Source organism: Anomalospiza imberbis, chromosome 3, assembly GCF_031753505.1.
Source record: "Anomalospiza imberbis isolate Cuckoo-Finch-1a 21T00152 chromosome 3, ASM3175350v1, whole genome shotgun sequence".
NCBI lineage: Eukaryota > Metazoa > Chordata > Aves > Passeriformes > Viduidae > Anomalospiza > Anomalospiza imberbis.
In genome coordinates, this window is record NC_089683.1 from 94,340,914 (window position 1) to 94,363,463 (window position 22,550).

General features: G+C 37.4%; 1 protein-coding gene across 5 annotated transcripts in view; it reads left to right on the forward strand.

The window, feature by feature from the left end:
• The window catches only part of MTA3 (metastasis associated 1 family member 3), a 154,098-nt gene that overhangs the window by 27,760 nt on the left and 103,788 nt on the right, over positions 1 to 22,550 (forward strand). For all 5 annotated transcript variants that reach the window (XM_068185842.1, XM_068185843.1, XM_068185841.1 and 2 more), the window contains exon 4: positions 12,444 to 12,570. In XM_068185842.1, coding sequence (XP_068041943.1) covers positions 12,444 to 12,570 — 127 coding nt within the window. The remainder of the gene's footprint in view (positions 1 to 12,443; positions 12,571 to 22,550) is intronic.

Below are 22,550 nucleotides of genomic sequence, written 5' to 3' on the forward strand. Positions count from 1 at the left end.
AGGAGTGGGTGAGCAGACTCGTGTAACTGGTTCAGTGAGATACTGCCTTGTTCATCTCCAGGCTTCTGTAAATATAAACTAGTGTTTTGTTTGCAGCTCGGTGTCCCTGGCTCTGTCATCTCTGTCCACACACAAAGAATTAGGAGAAAATTAGTTTTGCTCTCACATAGTTGCCCTCTTGTCTTTGAGGACAAGGCATTTTTCAGATGTCCCTGTCTGTGAGCAACTCATCAGAAGGCTCTTGGGTTTGTTTTGAAGATGGAGTTGTGAACAGAGACAAAACCAAATACAGTAAGGCAGGAAATTTAGGTCTATAGGTTCCAATATTGCTTTCATTGGAATTTTACATGCTAATACTATTTACAGTCATCTGATAGAGACATATAAATAAGGCAGTAGCAAATTCAGTTATGTTGAGTTGCTTCTGGAAATCCTGAAGGCTGTGATGTGGGAGAGACACACCCTAGCAGGACCATTTAAGGATGATACAGATAACAAATTCTTTAATCAGTGACAGAGTAGCTTTTATGCTAAGGCTTTTATATTAGTCTGACTATTATTTTCACTGAAAATGAGCTTGGGGTTTTTTGTGAGGAAGACATGATCTCTTTGATCTCCTGAGACAAGGGAACATCCAGTTTTCCTTTATTTACCCTGGAGAATACCATCAGTTGTAATTTATTTGAAGAGGGGGGAGAAGATTCAAAACTTGCTGAAATACAGCAAACCTTGTTACTTCCTTGTAACCAAGAAAAAACTTGTCTCAAGGCTCCCAATTATTCTTTTCAAGGGTGCTTTGGGTAGTATCATAAATTATGTTTTCTTCATTTGATTTTTGTTGAAGACATGTGAATGTTTTCTCTCCTCAACAGGGAAAGCAATAAAGAAGCCGTAATGAGGAGCGTCTTGCTTCTGACAATATCTGAGTATTCTTTTTGTGACTGACATTTAGAATTAGTAGTTATATTTTCTCATTAACAAGTTTACTGTCAGCCCCAAGTATCTTGTAGAATTATTAACTTCTGTGTCTGTTCAGGCTCCTCCTTTGGTGCAGCATGGCTTGTTAGATTGTGAATGTTAATGATCTTCGCCTAATGGATGAATGGATTTACAACTAAGTTAATAATTTTAGGAGTTCTTAGCTCTTATGGAAAGCTTGCAGAAACACCTTTTTTTTTCACCTGTGTATGTGTGATCTGCATTTTGATCATGCATGGCTTCTTCACATATAAAAAATTGTCTGCTCTGTACAATTTGTATAACTACATCTGAATTTTTGCTAGCTAGTAACTGCTAGCTTCATCTTTAGACCTCCAAAGTACAAACTTATAATTTTGGGCAAGTGTGTGTAGGTTAATTTTCTTTCAAACTCAACAATCTTATTTTCTGAACACAGAATTTAAGAGGCTTGAATACATTGCTGCCAATTTCTCTGAATGTAAAATCAAACTAAACCTAAAATCTGGATTAATTCTGTGAATTTGCTGTGAAGAGTGGAAAGCTGTAAAATATTGGTTCATGTTTGTGCTTAAAACTGTTTATAAGATATATGAAGCTCAGTTTTTATTTTTATTACTTAAATACCAGAAGTATTTATTTAGTAAGTTTCCTTGGTAAATAACTCAATAGGGTACAAAAGGTGTCACTTTTTTGAGCTCTACTCCCAAAATAAATTTCGCACATATGAGTCTTTAGAAGGAGAGAGTATTCACAGAAAATTGCCAAAGCACTGTGCATTCCCCTATTTCCCTGTGTTCCTTAGGATTCATTTCCTCATGGTCAAGTTTAAATACACATGCTGTTGTTACTGTATTTGCTCAGGGTTTCTTTTGATTTGTGGAAAACATGCAACTGTATTCTCTCAACTGTATTCTCTCAGCTGCTTTCCTTCCTCTTTCATGTTTCTTAATTGTGCATGCAAGTGATCCTACACTGTTTTCTTGGTACCTTTAAAATACTTGTAGTATTTAAATTGATATTATTTATCATGACTTTTTGTCTCATGAAGGTAGGTAGATTTCCATAATCTCAAATGGTTCTACATCTTTTTTTTTTCCCTTGGCTCCTAATTTTAAGTGCCTTTTCCCACTTTCTTCCCATTGCACCCACACTGTACCAAAGCACCTGAGGCATAAATTTTAGACTACAAAAATATTGCTAGGTTATCTTTATCTGTAAAGCTCCAATTAGAGATGCATTTCACATCTTCAAAGAGTTCTCTGATGGTCTAATTGAATCAGCAGTTTATATAATTTATAAATTTGAATGATGTAAACTCACTATTAATATAGAAAGACTTTCCCATCATGCATTGGCAATTAAATGTGTGATGTGGGAATCAGGTCTGATGATTTAAATGCTTACCAGCAGTAATTCTTGAATGTCTGTATTCTGCAGTGGAATGAGGTGTGCAGTAGTTGTCCTTGGTAATACTCATGCAAGCCTGTAGCTGCACACATGCTGGTGGAGCTTTTCTGCTTGGGCTCTGTGTGAGAATGAGTCTAGTGCTTCCTACCCAAGCTGATTCATGCAGTGCTATGTGTGTATATATATGTATATGATGTGAGGTATTATGGACTAGGTAGAAGTAACAGATAAGATGAATGTGTAAAGTAGCTGTGTGATTTGCTGTAAACTCTTTCTGTAAAGGTAGTCTGCACAAGTAACAGGACTCAAAGTTAGCAAATATGTTGAGTTTGTCATGCCCCACACCACATGGAGTGGATGGCCAGAATGGCTGTGCTATTTCACAGTGCAGTTTGTTTGATCAATATTTTGGTTTTTACCTCAGTTACTGTTTGTAACTCTCTCTGATCAAGTAAAGATTTGTAGTGTGAATCTGCTTTGCTTCTGGTTTTGATATGCAACGAATGATTCTGTGATCCTTGCAGAGAGATTGTTTTGTACTGATGTAGAATACGTCACTCCCGTGAATGGCAAAAAGTGTAATTTTTTTCAGTAAAAGCCTGTTCTACATTATCAAATTCCTAGAAGACTTCAGGGAGCTAGGTAGTTCATTTTGACTGTCACCTACTGCCTGAATCCAGAACCTGTTTGAGGATTTATCACAGTACATAGAAGGTCTCTGTGCAGGTTGCAGAGTTGCTGGGCTATGCATAGAGCACTATATATGCATATATCCAGGGGTTATGTGAGTGCATGTGCCTTTTCTACTTGTACAACAGGTTAAACATCTATCCAAAAGCAGCACAACTAAATTAGCTATCTTCCTGTTTTTGATATGCTGAATTATAGAATTGATTTTTAATTTGTTCTTGTTTTTGTGTAGGATTGTGACAGTGATATGCAATGATGAAGGGAGTCATGTTTCAGTTTCCTTTATTAAAAGTGCAGCCTTGTTTTGGCTTAAACCAGAGTAGAAATAGTGTTGGCAGAGTCAGTGACCTGTAACCTAGACCCTACAGGGTACTGTGGGCTGTTGCTGTGTGGCAATTCCTTTAGGCAGATCCTTTGACTGATGCTGCTCTCAGGGGTGAAATCCTGATGCAGTTATTCTCAGTAGGCCCTCAAGAGGCCAAAGACTCAGTTGCCAAGTATTATACAAGAAAAAAGATTTTGATATATGGACAGCTTTTATATTTTCATTTGCCTTCAGGTGGGGGCTAGTTTAAGCTACCTTCATAATGATCTCCCCTTTCTTTGAATTTTTAATTTTTGTTTTTAATAAGAGGGAAAAAAAGCCAGAATCAGAATACTGAAGATTTACCATGTATGTGATGAATAAGTTAAGATTTTTGATATTTTACTTGCTGCAATAAAAATGGTATTTCGACATGTTGTCTACAAAGCAAAGTACTGAGAGTAGAAGAAAAACTAGGTTGGTTTACTTGGGAATGGCATATGTATTAAAATTAAAATTTGAATAGCTAATGCAAGGTGATGTTATGCCTACGCTATTTTTTTTTTTTGGTTGTTTGTTTGTTTGTTTTTGCTTTTCCTCCTGGCTTCAGAATGAATAAATTAAAAGGCTTTAATAATTTAATGTAATACATGTGTTCATATCTCTTTACACTTTTCTCACTTCATATGTATAGTTTCTGTAAATTATGATCTCATTATTTCTGTATGGACATTAAGGAAATAATGTATCCTGGAAGGTAAATATCTAACATAGTTGATGGAAAAAAGATGGAAAAAAATCATCCTTTAGGTCTTACAGAGACCATCAGAGTGAATGAGGTCCTCTTCCTGGTTGTCTTCTCAGGTCTGTAGACAGAATAGCTTTCTTACCATGTTGGCATTGAGCAGGCGTTCTCTTGGATAATATTCTTATTTCCTAATCCCACACCTAGAGCCTTAATGTATCTCGATTGAGTTTACCCAAGAACAGGATACACAAATCCTTTTATTTTCTTTCTCTTTTTTTCCCTCTTCTTTCTTTTTATTTTCTCCCTAGTTCTTCTTTCCTTCCTGCAGAAAATCTAACAAAATTCATCCCTTCTGTGAGGAGATACTGTAGAAGATAAATAATTTGTGTTTTATAAGCAGAATCATATGCCATTCTGAGTAGGGGTAGGAGAGTTCTTGTACAATCTGTGCCTTTTCATCTCTGCCAACAAATTTTGAAAAGTTGTTTATCGGCTTTTGAGGATGTGAACTGAATGTTAGAAAAGCAGTTTAGATCTCTGAAACTCTGTGGTTATTGTCACACAGTGCAAGAAAATGCCAGTGTAGATCTTGAACATGAACTTTGGATTCTTACAGAAAACATAAAAGCACATTTTTTGTGTGCTTAGTTCTTCTCCTGTTATATTTATTATTTTTTATATATTAACACTGCATTTTCTTAAGGAGAGACAACCATGCAGCTTGCTAACCGACTGGCTCAAACAAACCTTTGCCTATGCTAAAGGAAAGACAATCTTGTTAAAACAAGATATGAGCAGGAATTTCACAGAAAAATGGTGAAAATCTTAATGATGGGAAAAATTATTAATAGCAGCTGCCTCAGGAAAATGGAATATACGAATCTCCCTTTTCTTAAAATCAGGTGTAGTAACTATTCATGCAGGTTACATGGCAGTGCTGCATGTAGCCTTTGTGTTTCTTGAGCCAGATGATGGATCTAAAATTTCTTGGGCACTGTCAGATTAACCATGTGCACTTTTGCTCATGGTGGTCTGCCAGCCTGGATTTGAGGACAGAAGTAAAATTTCCTTTTTTCCCCACACAACTCTAAACATATGTACACTTTGGAAAAACCACGAATTGACTTTTGATTCAGCTGATGAGCTGGATGTAACCAGTAATTGGATGTTCATCATGTTGTAAATAGCAGTGTCTATGGCACAGTTTTGAGTCTGCTTCTTGCTGCTCCTAATGAGCTGCTCGAAGAAACACCTCCCAGGACTGTTGCTTCTCACATCCTGCAGCAGCTTGCATGTGTACAGATGTACACATGAGCAAACACAACCTGAGCCCTGTAACAGGATATTTTTCTTATTTGGGAGAATTTGCATTTAAATAAGTGATACAGAAATTAGGTAAAAGGGGAAAATCTAGTTGAGGTTTATGATACATAAACCGGCTTTTTCACTACTGCCTGCGTGTTATTGTTCTCATGCTTCTGTGGGACCCTTCTGTTCTGTAGTGTTGTTATAAGCTAGCTTGCAGTGCTGAAAAATGGTTAAAGAACTATTGTGCTTGCTTTTGCATTTATTCATGTTGTATTTAATTTATTAGGATCTATTTATTAATGTAGCACATAATGATTCATAGTACTTGTGGAGGTAATCCTTCCTTGCTTTCCACCCACAAGCTTCTAGCTCTCAAAAATCTCCAGAACCAGCTATCAACTAACCCCCACCCATCAAGTTTGGGAAGGTGAACTTTTCTGCTAATGAAAGGTGTGATTGTTTCCATAAAATATTTTCACTACAGGCCTGTGATAAATGTGATACGGTTGTCCAATTGCTTATGACTGACTATTGTCCTGAAAATTGTTATTATCATGACATGCTACTTGGAAGTACCCAAAAAACCATTTTGCATTCTTTTGGAAATAATTTTTCTTATTGGACAGTAGGTGTGGCATATTAATTCTTAATGGCTACACAGTAGTTATTTCTTTGTTTTGTGACCTTCTTTAGAAAAATAATTATGAGGTAGTATGGGAGGATTACTGGATAATCGTGTAGGAAAACTGGATAATCCCTTAGAGGCCACATGTATATTCATGCTATCCAGCAGGAATTAAAAGTAGACCTGTTCCCTGTAAATGCAAGTGATCACTTCTTTTTTTCCTACCTGCAAAATTGCTCAGATTCATGCTTTAGATAGCAATATGCTATTTACATGACTTGTAATGCATACAAAATGTTCTTTGGATTTCTTAGCCTATCTGAAAGTAACAGCAAATATCAAATTGATGTTAGACATTCTAAGTCATCTGAACATTGCAACAGACGTGGTATAAGTAAAGCTAATTAATTCAGCTTTGGGAAACGCTTCCTCACTCAAATTGAAAGTGTAACCATGCATAGTCTAGCTCACAAAGTTGATTAAACTGCCTTACTACAGCTTTAGGGGATTAAATATCACAACTAAGTTAGTACAATGAAACGTGGCAAGAAGCCTCATGCAGATGAGCAAATTGGCCAACTGCTAACCTAAGAGAGCTCTTCATTCACGGTCTGAATAAAGCTGTTCAGATGGTTAGACTTACTGTTTTTCTTTTGTATGAAATTTGGCAATAATTAGATTTACTCTCTCTCCCCCAAAATCTATATTTATAATTGTTACTGCTGTAGCATCTAACTACCAAATGTGCATTTGAAGTTTTTGCCACAGCCATCTAAGCTTAAAGAGAGTTACGCACAGCCACCTTTCCTTTGATGTGTGTGGTAAGCGTACTGCCCTTCAGCATTCCCAGCTTTTTATCTGTAGGATTGAAAATATGTTGTTGATACCTGCAATGTATGTATTTTTTAAGCTGAGTGTCGAAGAAAAAGGTATACAGGAAAGGAAGAAATTTGGAAAGTTTTCTGAAAGTGAGACTTTCTTTGAACATGAAATTCTGATCTCATACTGATCTAATACAACTTTAAAAGTATTTTAACAAACAGTGAAATGGCTGTAACTCCACAAGTGTTGTTGATGGTGATTTGAATGCTTGCATAAGCCAGATGCAGCTAAGCTGAGGTATGGTTTCAAGCAATTAAGGTAGTAAGTTAATGCACTGTATCTTTGGGCACTCTGCTGTTTTCATACAGCATTGCTCTGTGCCGCTGTTGAAAGGAATCTTGTGTTTCCCCAGTATGTCTTCCCAGTCTCCTATTTCTGGTTTTTTCTCTTTTTCCTTATTTTTTTTTTCTTTGTAGTAGGCCAAGCGATTGGAATTGACCTGGATTAAGGGACAACTAGGTGAATAAAAATTTAATTGCATGGTCTGAGTCAGAGGGTGGTGGTTAAGTGTCCACACTGTGTGTGGAGTCTCATGGGAATCTCCATGGGGACCTGTCTTTAGCAGTGACTGGAGCAGGCAATGTGGTGCACTCTTACCATGTTTGCAGGTGACACAAGAATGAAGGGGCTGACCAGGTGATGGCTTGAGGGAGGGGCTGGTATTCAGGGATTCCTAGAAAGCAGGAGGAGTGCTATGTCAAGAACATGAAGATGTTCAAATGCCAAGTCTTGCACCTGGGAGGGAAGAGCTCCTGGCAGGAGCATGAACTGAGAACAGGGAGGCTTGTGGGGGTAGCTCCTCAGGAAAGGCCCTGAGGCTGCCCACAGACAGCAACTCCCTGACAAGGAAGGGAGTTGGTCAAGAGCATCCTGGGCTGTATTGCCAGGCACATAGCCTGTAGATCAAGGCAAGAGATTATCCTCCCTGATTATTCAGCACCCATTGCATTACATTGAATTATATTGCATCCAGGTTTTAGGTTCCTGATAAAAGGAAAGTTTCTGATAAATTGGAATGCATTTAGCAGAAACCATCATGATGGGAACTTGCCCTTTTAGGAGAGTCAGCTGGAATTGACCTTTCTCGATTTGGACAACAGGTGGACTCCCAGTGCCTTATGGGGGTTATAGACCAGAAGATGGAGATGAATTCTCAGCAGTGACTAAATTGAAATGGGAGTGATTCAGATGAGATACATGTAGAAGTTTTTCTCTGTTACTGGGGGATGGAGAGGTTATGTGTTCTTTTGTCTTCAGAGATTTTCAGTTACTGAGTACCAGGGACTTACCTCACAGCTGAGGCTATTTTGAAGTATAGTTTTTGCAAGGGACCTCCTGAGGCCTCTTCCAGCCTGAATTACTCTGTTTCCATGATTTTTGGTTGAATTTCCAGATTCCAACTCTAGCTGGAAAGAATACTGTCAGCATTTAGGTGGCAATAGAGGGAGAATTTCTTCTTTCTTTTAATACTGAAGATTTACTTCTTCTCTCTGAAGATAGTCTTCAATGTTTAAACTAATCTCTCTTACTCTGTTGCAGTACACAAGGGGAGCACATGAGGGGTTATTTTGATTTAGTTAAGGAAGAGTAGTATGTCCAAGGAATTGACCTCGTTTTGCTAGCTGATGATTAACTATACAGTTGTTGGAGCTGCATTTAAGCCTTTAAATGTCTTTCAGGACTTTTAAAAATTATTTTAAAAGAGTTTTTTATTAAGTAGGAGTATTGTATTTCCAGAGACTTGCCCTCAGTTTATTTTCATTTTAGTTGCAGAAGCAAGCAATTCTTTCTCATAGCAAGCTTGACTAATCACATAACTATAAACAGAGATACTGTATACTAGGATTAGGTGGCACGGACAGTTTTCTCTTCTTCTCAGGCTCTCTAACACCATCATTTTCTAACAGCAAATCCCACAAATTAAATGGAAGAGGCAAAAAAGAATGTGCATAATGTTTAAAAGTGGTGATGCATATGTAAAATGAGCGAGGGTTAAAGTTTCTTTCTCGTATCCATTGCTTAACTGAGTCAGTTAAATCTCATTTTTATCAGATGGGAAAAGGTAAGTTGCAGTGCTGTCCCTGAAAGTATCACCAGATCACTCTGATTTTCAGGATCACAGTAATTATTTACCACTGATGATTGGAAAGCTCACATATAATAAATAGACCACAAGTTTTAAAAGCTCACGGGAGACGTCTGCTTTTTCTCACTAGGATTTTTTCCTTTAAATAATGAAATATTTCTTGTAATCTGGGAGAAGTGCTACAAAACAGCATTATCTTAAATTTTGCCCAAGGCCTAAAACGGAGTGTGTAATTTTCAAAATGTGATTGTATGTATGTATGAAGTATTCATCTTTGGAGTCATACCTATTAATTTTAAATTGATTTTTTTTTTGTCTCTCTAATCATGGAACAATGAGGTCTGTGTATGTCATCACCATATTGCTGCATAAGAATATTTGCTCACTCTGAGCTATTGCTTTTCTTCCCTTCCTGAGTGCTGAAATGTGCTTAGCTTGGTGCTACTTTATGATTTCCTGTAGGTACCTTCTGTTTCACTCCTTTTGGTAGAAATAATCTCTCCTTGAATGGCAAATGAAATTCACATGTGCTGTAAATCAAGTCAAAGATGTGAAGAGATCTCTAAAAGTTCTGCAAGGTTGTTACCACTTTCCTTCTAATTAATGGGTATTAAGGCTTGATAATTGCAAAAACCTGCCTCAAAAGCAGCTCTCTGGAGGTTTCTTCAGATGCAGAATTTTTTGTGTTGCCATCAAGCAAGCTTAGCTTCCTCCCTTCTTTATGCTATCCAGTTTCCTTTCCTGGTACAGGTTTGTATGATTGCTGGGACAAATTATTACTTGTTTTACTAAATCCTACTGTTAACATTGGTTTTATATTTTAGTGCTGAAGCAGGAAATGGTAACATTTTCCTGATGGTAAATTGTGTTGGGTGGATGGAACTGTTCTGTGTCTGGCAATGGTTTGTTCTACTTATTACCCAACTTGTCAGATCATCCTGTGTAAAACATCTGTGTTATTTCTAAAAATACAACAGAAAAATTTACTTTGTTTCATGTTCAGAGTATTTTAAGAGATGTGTCTAAGAGATGTTTGGTCTCAGCTTCAGGCTCTTGGATCAACATTTTCATATCTTATGTAAGATGAGTGAAATAAATTTGCTTATAGGTGGTGGGTTTTCTTCTTAAATTTTTAAATTTCTTAATTGAGGAAGATATTGAGATGAGCATAGATGTCTAAAACCATTTTAAACTCTGGAAGATCATCTCTGTCTTCCTGCAACAACTTTAAAATGGCCAGTATTGTCTGTGTTTTGTGCCTTATCTCAGTCAGATGTTTTTGATATGTTGACCAAACTTGTGTTTGGGTGCCTAAATTACTTAGGAAAAAAGCTCCAAACCCAAGGTAACTAGAAGAAATATTAGTGTTTGAACCTGACAATCAAAATGTAGCTTGTAGTGGTCACTTACTGTAATTAATAAACAGTTGTAGAAATTAATTGCTGGAAACACTGGTATGGTATAACCCCAACTAGCAACAAAACACCACACAGCTGTTGGCTCACTACCCCAGGTGGGATGGGGGAGCGAATTGGAATTAACAAACAAAGCAAACCCAGGAATTAATTCACTGCTTCCCATGGGCAGGCAGGTGTTCATCCATCCCGAGGACAGCCAGGGTCTGTTATACACAACAGTGACTTGGGAAGGCAAAACATCATCACTGCAAATGTCCCCACTTCCCTCTTCTGTCCTCCAGCTTTATATGCTGATCATGATGCCATGTGGTATCCCTTGGGTCACTTGGGGTCAGCTGTCCTGGTTGTGTCCCCTCCCAGCTCCTTGTGCCTCCCCAGCCTGCTTGTTGATGGGGTGTTATGAGGAGCAGCAGTGGCCTTGGCTTTGGGTAAGTTCTGCTCAGCAATAACAAAAACATCCCTGTGTTATCAATGCTGTTCCCAGCACAAATCCAAAACACAGCCCTATCTTATCCAAAGCCAGCACAAACATAAACCTTTTGACATGAATTTCTATTTTTTAATTAACTGTTTGCCTAATTAAAAAATGCTTTACCTTGGCATAGATTTCTTTTAAGATTTATTTATTGTCAGTATTATAGATGCTAAAATAATTCTGAATTGAGTTATAGTCTGACTTGAACCTGTACGCCTGCCCAGTGAGTCTGTGGGCTGTCAGGTGAGATGGGTGAAGTTCTTGTTTTCATTTTTGTTTTCCTACTCTCTTTCTCCACAAAACATGCCAAAACAGGGAAGTGGATGGGGGTGTCTACAGCAAGACCTAAAGTGGAATTGGGTTTACAAAGTTGGTTATATCAGGGTATGTTGTTATATCACTTTTGTGAAAAGAGCTATTAGAAGTGGAATGAACTACTCACTGGCATAATTTAAAAAAGTAGTAGTGTTGCATTTGGAGAGAACTGTGGTTGCTATGAGGATGGAGGCAGGCTTCAATTTGAAATAGTCTTTGTAGGTTGGTTGTAAAAATGGTTATTATTAGTAGAGCGGGTGAGGTCCTCTGTTGTAGGTAGTTACATGAAATACTATCTCATGCTGAGTTTCTGTTGTTGAGTTTCTGAGAAACATTTTGTAAACTACACTTGGTTCTGCAGATGATGGATAATTTACCAGGTAGAAGGTTGCCAAATCTTAAAGAAGTTTTTAAGGGATCTGTATTTTTGCATCCATTATTCAGAGAGACTTTTTGCTCTTTTGGGGAAGTTAGAGGAAGCACAGATTCAAGTTCCACATGTCCCAAAAATCCTGGAAGAACTAGAAGTTCAGCCCTCAAGGTCCCAGTATAGCACTTTTGGAGAGCCTGCCACTGTGTGATATGTTAGCAAGCACTGGGAACATTGCCCTTCAATTCTATATGAGACTCTTTCCAGTGTCTGCTTTTATTTCTTCCTGTCTTGCTTAAAATAGAAACAACTTTAAATCTTATTTAAATATGCAAATCCACTGCATTTGTTGTCATTATCGAAGAAGGTGGAAGACACTAGACTTTTTCAGTTTTCTTAGACTGATTTTGCAGTTTTGGACTTCAATTATGCTTAGTAAATTTCAGTTCATAGAAAGTGTGCTTTTCTTCAGGACTTCTGTAAAAGTTTTAGTAGTTGTAATGTTGACAAGAGAAAGTCAAACCCAAAACTGGTCAGCAAGCAAGAGAAAAAAGCAGAGGAAAGAAGATGAAAAAAGAATGAGTAATGTTGACAGGATTGTTCTTAAATTGTGTGAAAGACATCAATGCGTAGTACAGAGAAGAGGAGCATAATTTTTTAAAGGGTTGATGTAGAAGTGTATAATTCAAAATACTTAACATTCTGTCAAGTTACATAAACTGTAGTCTTGTTAAACTCATCTTTTCTTTGAAATACTAAAGGAGGTTGCTAAGGGGTGGGGGGATGTCAAATGAAATGGCTGCAATGATGTTATGCAACACAGTTAATTTCGACCTACGCTCTGCTTCTCTGCAGAAGAAGTTGAAGAAGAGTCTGAAACTACAATTGAGGTTGATTTGACTGATAAACAGAAACATCAGTTGAAGCACAGAGAGCTTTTCCTTTCTCGCCAGTATGAGTCCCTACCAGCAACGCATATCAGGTAAGAAGTAGTAAATACAATTTATCTGTGTGTTCCGCTGGGTGGATTGCCTGCCAGTAGCCCATCTATTGGACTGCTTCAGCCTTGCAAAAGGGTGTCATTGATCTTAGCTAAGTTGGGCCAGGATGTCCCATGAACTGCTTTGGAAGCACCTTTGGTTTTTTCCTTCTGTTACTTGATGTTTGAGCCTTAGAAGGCACAAGAGTCTCAAAGCTCTTGCTTGTCAATTGATAGCCAATTGATTATCAGTTGATAATTTGATGGAAAGGCAGTCGGTTACAGCTTTGGAAGAGCTCATTTTTTTTTTTTTTAGTTATTCTGCTGGCCAAAGGAAGCTTGACCATTTTGTCTGGCCTGGAAAACAGCACATGGGTTTGGAAAGGAGGCAGTGACTCATTGGTCAGATTGTGGTTTAGGGCTGCATGCATGTAAAATTAAAATTACTCCAACTTTACTAAATGTGAAGAAGTCATGACTGAGTTTGGCTAAATGTTGTAGAAGCGTTTCAAGTATTGTTTTAAATTGCCTTTAATGCTAATGTAGGAAGCGGCTTGCTAAAGCTCAAAGAGTGTTTGTTGACTTCTTTCTGTGAGTGACGTAGGTGCTCATGTCATCCTCTATTAAGCAGTCAGGAAACCTTTTTTTTGCATTGGCGTGAGGGGATGATGAATCTAGAAATGGAAAAGAAATAGCACAGTGATGGGAGGAGTCTAATTTAGTGTGAAACAATGCATTCTTACATTGCATTCTTAAGGGTTTTCATTTTCTTATTGCATCTAGCTGCCCCCAGCTATTTCAGACCATAAGTGTCTAGAAGCTGCCAAAAAAAGAAGGTACATATTGTCCAACAGGAGAAGCACATTTTATGTGTATATTTATTTTCTCTCTTATTGGCAAATCACATACCCATGGATTATTCTGTGTTGGAAGGGACCCACAAACATCACTTGAATCCAGCTCCTGGCCCTGCACAGCACCATCTCCAAGAATCACACCATGTGCCTGAGAGCATTTTCCAAACACTTCTTTAACTCTGTCTGGCTTGGTGCTGTGAGCACTTCCCTGGGGAGCCTGTCTCAGTGCCCAGCCACCTTCTGGGTAAAAAACCTTTTTCTAATATCCAACCTAAAACTCTCTTGACACAATTCAGGCCATTCCTTTGGGTTCTGTCACTGGGCACCACAGAGATGAGAGGTTGCTTATCTCTCTTGCTGACAACACAAAAACTGGAAGTTGGAAATTTTGTATTAATTTCTTGTGCTTTATTCAGCTACTTGTTCTGACTTTGAGAAAGTCATTTAACTGTCAATTTTCTGCTGCTCCAACTATAGCATGGAGATAATAATCCTGTGCAGTTCCTTTTACTTACTTTGACATTTAGATATTGAAATAAGGTATTCTCCTTGCAGAGGGAAGATTACATAGAAGAAGTATTGTGAATGTCTACTCACCTCACAATTCTCACCTCGGCAAATACAATAGAGGTTCTCCAGTACATAGTTCACAAAGAGGGCAGAAAAACACGTGAATTCATAGTACATGCCACACAGCACAGCAGGCAAAAGCAGAGTGATGACTTGCATCTACTTTTCAGAACAGATGAATGTTGTAGGACTGTGCTGTCACGTGTTACTAAGACCTTTAGCAGGCAAATTCTGGAACAAGCTTGATGTTTCAACATTTTAAAACTCTGTTTTAAAAAGAAACAAGAAGGCAAATACACTATAAGGTATTCCTTACTTAGGTCTTTAACTTACTAGTGTTCACATTCTGTGATTTTCAGTAGTTTTCTTAAGTTTTATTAATTAGCTTGTCCTCTAAAGAGGATAGAAATTTTGAGAAGGTGGCACTCCTCTAGCTTTCTTCCATCAGTACTCCAGAATACTCAAGGATGCAGATATAACAGCTTCTCTGGGTGTCTGTTTTGGTGTTTGATGTCCGTTGTGGTGATTTTTTTTCCCTGTCATCTATTTGGGATTTTACTTATTGAAACTTTGTCTACTACCTTGTGCCCTATCACTGCTTCTCTGAAAAGAGCCTGGTGCCATCTTAGTTATCTTTTCATTAGCTAATTGAACAAAACAGTAGAATTTCTCCCTTTAGTTGTCATACCTTAAGAGTGAACAAATCCAGTTTAATATCATCTGCAGACATGTTGAAAGTGTATTTTTCCCCTGGGTCAGTAATTGGGGGATACCCCCAGTAACCAGCTGCCTGCTGGACTTTGTATCACTCACCACAGCCTTTCCAGTCTGGTGGTTTTTTCCAAGCTTATTGTCTACTTGTCTAGTCTGTATGTTTCCAATCTGCTTGAAGGACACTGGAACACTTCAGGCCTTGCTGAAGTCCAGTTCAATTACATTCTCTGCTCTCACTGGTCTACCAGATCAGTTGCCTCCATATAGAAAGCAAGAGGATATTTGTGCAATAAAAGCCAGGGTAGCTTCATGATGTGGGCCTTTGGTCTAAGCACATGCCGTTTTAGCCCTTAGGAAAACCTGGATTTACAGGAGTAAATGGTACAATGGTATAGAGTGGAGATTGGAGGTTGGAAATCGGCTCTCTCCAGACTAAGAACACAAAAACTCAACCCCTCTGGAAGATAGAGGGGAAAGTTCAAGTTGATTTTAAGAGAATGGAGGAGATTTTTGACAGCAACAGATCTTGGCTTTTTCCCGACATCCTCAGACAAGAAAGGTATCTGCCTTTTTTGTTGAAATTGAAGGAGTAAAAGAATTTTACCTAGTATGTTTTCATTAGAATTTTACCTAGTATGTTTTCATTAGGTTTTACTGCTTTTGTTTTATCTCTCTTCTTTTCTTAATTTTACCCTTTTTAAGTTTTTCCAACTGAATGGTAGAGGAAATTACACCTCTTTCTCTCCAAAAAACCCCTATCACTAAGGTTATTTTTGTTCTAGTTGACAATTCCAAATACAATGATGTCTCATTTATACACCTGTTGCTGTTACTTCGTAGTTGAAGCTCCAGAGTAACTATCACACAGTAATTTTAGTGGGTTAGATTTCTTTGATGTGCATGTCTAATTCTGGAACTTTTTGGTCTGCAACTCTGGGTTATGAAGAATTCTGATGTAATCTGTTTGGTTTTAGTGAAATACAGTTTCATCCCTCATTCTGATATTTTTATTTTGTTATATATACATTATGTGTAACTGTTTTGATATGTAATTTGTTTTGTTAGAAATGCTGGGATTTTTTAGACTTCATCTTGTCTCCCCTTTAAATTAGATGTCACTCGGCCATTTCAGTAGTTTTAGGGAGCAGCAAAAGTTTTGGCATAAAAACCATAAAAATCCGGAGAGCCAGATTTAGAAAATAATTAGCAGTGGGTAGTGTAGTAATTAAATGTGGCAACGGTGCCTTGTGGACAGAGTTCTTGCAGTGGAATGTGTTTCTGAGGGTGGAATTACCTAGTTTGCTCTGGAGTCATGGTGTGTGGCACGGAACAAGCTCATGTATCAGTCTGGGGATCAAAGACAAGGCTTGTTACCTTCCTGCCTACTTGTCAAGTTGCAGGTGAAATTATTGCCTCCCCTGTCTGCTCAAATGTGTGCAGTCAGTAAAACCCCTCCAGTGGATTATCTCCTTCCTTCCTAATCCCGGCATGATGCAGATGCAGTTTTGCCAGGCTCTGTAATCCCACGTGTCCTTGTCACAGTTGTCCTGCCCGCTGGACTCCCTGAGCCACTCTCCTTCATTAATGTCACACAGGAGCACCCAGGATTGGTACAGGTGGCTCCTGTGAGTGGTGTCACCCCAGAGAAGGGCTGAGTTGAGTCAGTGCTGGGTACTTGGGCTCTCAGAGGTCTGAGCATTACCAAATACAATATTTTGGAAAGGCATGAAAAGTAAAGGGGGGAAAAATGGTGAAAGGTGTCAGACAGTTGAAATTATCTGCCAGTGTTGCAAAATTCACCATAAAACTTAGCGTGTGGTAAAAGTGGGTTCTTGCATAAAAATCTGCAAATGGTTATCTTGTTGGAGATGCATTGGGTTATCTGACTTCTGATTTGGGCTTTAAATTTATTTTTCATTGTTAGGCTCTCAAGTGTTAATAGGCATTAAACATATTTAGATTGTTGTAAAAGATGCATTAGTGTCTAAGTTCATTTGTAATTGCTCTAAAGTTAAATATTTCTTATGAATTGTGTAGAAGAATTGATTTATATATCAAGTTTCATCTTACCATTTCAGTGTCTTTCCTTATTTCTTGTTTGCTTATTTGGTGTTCCAGTCTTGATATTGGGGGGTTTATTATGTAAGATGATGATGATTGTATTTGAAGTGTTTGGAAAGTATACATGAGATGATGATGATTATATTTGAAGTGTTTGGAAAGTATACATAAGATGAACATTCACAGATGTCATAATAAAAGCAGGTGTGACTCTTTTGGGCTGCTTTATACAGCAATAAAAACTTCTACCCCCTTCAGGGGGAAAAAAATATTCCTTTTCTTGCATTTCATTTTACATGTGTAAGATGGCTGTACATTATATAGATGTTTGTCATGATGGAGTTTGTTCAAATAACTGTAGTAAATTTACACCCGAATCTTTAATGGGGAGTGTTTATTCAATCTGCAATTGGATAAACTAAGTGTTTATGTTTTTTAGAGGATTCTAGTTGTTGCTTGGCATAAATAGCAAATTCAAGTTTTCTATGCACTTATGGAAGAAAAACTTTGAGCATTGATTCTGATATATTCTTACACATAGCCTTTATTTTAAAAACTGACAAACAAAAGGCAAAACCAAGAAAAGAACGCTCTAAACTATCGTAAGATGGTCATGGCTTGCTTTATTACTTCTGTTCCAGAACAGAAAGGACTTCACAAGCCTTTTAAGAATTGTAATTGCATAAGATAGTTTTATTTAAAGCTGATTAATATGACTGTGGAGAGTGTGAGTATTTTTGCAGAATGCCTGTGCATATGTGACATTAAAGAGCATCCAAATAGTCAGATCATGAGAAGAGTTCTTCAATTTTTATTAAGCAATTTGTACCCTATGCATATTTTTACATGTAAATGTATGAAAAAGTGTACTTAAACTTCCAAAGTACCAGTCTATAAGGATCATTATTCTGATCATTAATGGAATTCAGAACACAGCATCATTTTTTTTTTCTCTTTGGTGTTTTGTTTGTTTTTAGTTGTCTTTGGTGATGGTGTTTTTTGTTATTTTGGTGGTTGTGTTTTTGGTTTTTAAATGGTATCCTTGCTCTTAGGTAGATTAAAAAAACTGTGATTGGTACCACTTCGTTGACAGAAAAAAAAGTAACTTAAGAACGTGCAGTTTGTAGGAGCATGTCATGCTTACAAATTGTAACTGTGTGGTGCTCTTTAGATGTGTTATAAATGACTCAGTTGTTTGAAGTATCAATATTAGCAAGTCCTGATGAGATCTTGAAGAAGAAAGAACAGCAAAAAAGAAAGTTGTATGATAAAACTAAGGTGTAGAGAAATACTTTTTTTGTGAATGTGGGATTCCTTTGCTCAAAACACAATCGTCTGAAGCTCAAGACAGATATGGCAGGTCATTTTATGGTGTTACTTCTGAAGACAGGGACCTTTAGAATTTAGTGGTATTACCTTGGGATTTCCAGTTTTGGCATTCCTGGCAAACTAGAAGTTTCTGCATACAGGGTGTGTGAGTATATGTACAAATTTTATCTACGTTTTTAAAGCTTACTTATGATCCTTATAAGCCTGATTATTTTCTGGTGTAAATCAGACTGGATAAGGAGTGAATTTGTTTTGCATAGGCATGTGCTTACCTAATCATCTGGATTGTTAAGCAAGGTATTCTTCCCTTCTTGGCTGAGTGTATTTGGAGCAAAGGGGTTTTTGAAGCATGTCTGACTATTTTCTTCTTCTTTTTTTTTTTTTTTCTTTTCCAATAGAATTCAAGTTAATCTTACTTGAATTAAAATGAAAATTCAATTCAGGACAGCATCTTGCTTTCGTATGTGGTCAATAGCCACTACTTGTAACAGTGTAAGAAAAAGTGTATTTATCAGTGGAAAACTGTCACTTAAATATCTGAAAATCAGTACACATTTCCCTGTAGTGACATAATTACAAAGTAGGAGCCTTTCATAGGGTGCAAAACTTTTACTTTCAGTTGCTTGGAGTGGTGTGTGTTGCTTCTGAGCTGGGCAGCTTGTAATGGACTTGATGATCTTAAAGGTGTTTTCCAACCTAAATGGTTTAATGAATGCATGGAAAATCATTCATAACCAGCTTCCTGTGGTTTTGTTCAGTTCATGTGCATCAGTGCTGCTGTACTAAAAGGCAACAATTCATTTACTTTTTAGTATGAATTAATCCCTAGAGAAAAAATATCAATGACTTGAGTTTGCAACAATGCAGTTTACAGAAAGTACATCTATAGTTATGCTTGTTTTGAGATATCAAAATATATAGTTTTACTGTGGCCACATCGAGAAAATATTTACCTTTTAATTACTTTAAAATCCATGTCAGTTGGGCACGATTGCTTCAGGAGACTGTCTGTAAATCTTACTTATTTGGAGTGGAAAAAATTAGCACTCCAGCTCTAATTGAAATTAAAACTCTGAAGTTTTTGACTAAGAGCAGTATCAAAATTCTGGGGCATCCCAGAATATTTCCATCATATATGGATATGTGATCTATGCACATGTTTAGATGCCAGGCATTTACTAGTTCATTTAGATGTGCATAAATTAGTTTGCTGTGCATTTTATGTTTGATTTTATTTGATCAAGTGTGTGCTATCAGATAATAGCAAGTTTACTGATTTATCCTTTGGCTACAGATACACAATCTTGTGCTCTTTAGAAGGTTGATATTATTTTGTCAGAGGCACAGATCCCAGTAGTAGTCACCTATCAAATATTTTTGTTTGTTGTTTGGGTTTTCTTCCTCATGTTTGAGATGGCTCTGTAAATGAACAGAGACAAACTTGAGCCAATTAATTATTAGCAGTGGGTAGTGTAGTAATTAAATGTGGCAACGGTGCCTTGTGGACAGAGTTCTTGCAGTGGAATGTGTTTCTGAGGGTGGAATTACCTAGCTTGTTCTGGAGTCATGGTGTGTGGCACGGAACAAGCTCATGTATCAGTCTGGGGATCAAAGACAAGGCTTGAATCAATACAATGCAGATTTTTTTGGTCAATTCTAGGTATTGATTGAATATTTTAAAAGTCAGATTGTAGTTAGGGATCTATTATAGTTTTAAATCACTATGATGATTTTTTTTTGTGTTGTGCAATAGCTCCCCAGTTAATCTCTTTGCAGTCTTGAGAACTTGAAATTTGCTATAAAGACATTGGTATGTGTCTGTCTGCATCATTCTGTGCCCCTTAAATTATGCTTCAAAGTAAAATGCACAAGTACTCAGTACTGGCTTGCTGTGACTGGGGAATCCATTTTATATAATTAGTAGAAGCTCTTTGGACTCTGCAGTTCCCACTCTGTGGTTTGGTGATCATCATTGCAGTGTAGGCTGCTTGTAAGGGATCAAGACTTGGCTCAAAGTGGGTGTTTGATTGGAAATCTTCAAAACACTTAGTTCAGGGAAAAAGGTGGTGTTATTTCAGGTAGCTCTCTCCTCCTTTTACTCAATATCTGTATCTTTTCCCCCTACTTTTCTCCCTTTATGCTGGATGTGTGAAAGATTGCTCTGGAGTTCTACTCCTGCACCTGCTCCTTTTTATCCCTCTTCATTATGTACCTTCATTTGAGTTTAATCTCTGATTGTCATTGAAATAGCAGCATATGTTAAAAACAAATCAGATTTTTTCACAAGCATAATATTTCCCAATATTCTTTCCTGTTATTTTATTCTCAGACTGTCTAGCTAGTGACTCATGCTTCTGTGTTCCAAATGTCTGCTGAGACACTAACATTTCTTGATGCAGATCATCAAGATACAATTGGTATATATCTGTACAAAATTATCCAACATAATTCTGTTATTTTAAGGAGGGCAATTGATAATTGTTATTTCCAAGTCTCTGGGGTTGTGCCTGCACATGTGTTTTTCTTTCTTCAGCTTGTATCGGAATTAGCAATGCATATAAAGTTTCAATGACTTAGTGGGAATCCAGAGCAATGAGTTCTGAGAGTTCTTGCACTGAATCATTGTCACCCAGGCTACATCTGCTTTCCAGTAGGAGATTTTGTTGGTGTGGTACTGAAGGTGCCTTTTATAGTCTTATAAACTAGTTAAAAGGCAGCAGGTATTTTGTTTCTTGTAATTTCTTAATGTTTTGGGGGTTTTTTTTGCATACCTCCTCTTCCAAGAAATCCTTATTTTAAAAAAATTGTATCTCATGGGCTGTCTTACTCATCTGGTGAGAACGTGAAGAAATAGCCTGCAAGAACAGCAGAATGGGAATCGTAGAGGCTTCCACTGGTATAAAAGTTAGGGCTGAAATGAACAGCCCCTGTAAAAGATGAGGCAGTTGCTGTTGGTTTTGATTAATTTTGATAGTTTTAAAATATAAGTGTTTGCATCAGTTTTTTTAAAATTTTCATGAAGATTTTAGTCTATATTTTTGATTACTTTAAGAAAAAGCTAGTTAAAGAACAATTGCCTAGACAGTGCAAACAAGAAGGCATTTCCTTCTGTCTTCTGGGCAATTTGGTGTTTTGGATTGGGTTGTTTAACCAGACTTTATTGAAATATTTTGATAACATTGTCTGGTATAATAACCTTGGTACGACTTTTTTTTATGCTACTTAAACTCTTGAGCTGGTTATCATCATCTTTTGCCTTCATTGTAATAGATAAGTAAGGGCAGTCTTGTCCTTCTCTCATCTAGATACTGATTGTTGTCATATCTAGATACTGATTGTTGTTGAGGTCTGAAGTAAGTTCCCATGTTTTTCATTCCTCTGTTGGGTCTCGCTGAAACATGGCACGTTTTTATCTTTGTTTTCAAGATCTCTTAGGTCTTAGCTCAGCTTGCTCTCTGCGAAATCTGTCCTTCAGGACTGGATGGTAACTGACATCTCATGTCGACTGTTGATTTTCATGAGCTCCATATTGAATTGTCCAAGACAGTCTGACCTATGAGTCTCACAAAGCTGTCACTTATTTTTTAGAATTTAATTATCCTTTTCTTTACTCCACAGTAAACAGCTTCCCACCCATCCCAGGAGAAATAGTTCTGTAAAACAAGGGTTGGGGGGAGGGGGAACAAATCTTTGTTCCCTGCAATGAGACCTTTATCTACCTTCATAACTAGTGTTTCTTACCATTTCCTTTCAATCCTCATTATTGTCTCTGTGCTTTGAGGTTTTGGCTGTAGATGGTTAGAGTTTTGTTTTTGGGACTTTATGGTCCTGGGTTTCTGCTAGGGCTGTGGATGAAATCCTTTCCTACAAAATCATTAAGGCACTTTAGAACTAAAGTTTTGGGGTTTTTTTTCTGGAGAGAGTGTGAGTCTCATTTCTGTATTGTATCGGAAGGGCTTCCCTGAGTTATGGAAGCAGGCTGTAGGTGTGGAAAAATAGCTTGTCAGGCATCCCTTAGCTGATGGGTGTAAATGATCAGGAATTGTCAACTCACTGGTGAAGTCACCTGGAACATACAAAAGAAATATACAAGCAGACAAAAGCTTCTAACCAGTGAGTGAAGGAAGGTGTAGCATTTGAAAAGAGCTTTCACATGATTAATGCTTTAAAGAAAAAAGTTATGAGTTGTGGCTCTGGTTACTAGGACAGGAGAATAAATTGAATCCTAAGAGGTTTATATGATAGAAGCTGGCAATACCATGAGCAAATATTTATAGGAGAGTTTTATTGTCTCCTTTTACTGCAAGACCTCTAAATTACTTTTTGTTGCTGGCTGATTTAATTATATAATAAGTTTTGTTGTCATTGTTGTCAGCTCAATGGAACAACGCTTTATTTGTGACCAGTTTAAATATGAAGTACATCTAAGAGCAGAAAGGATTCTGAAAGCAC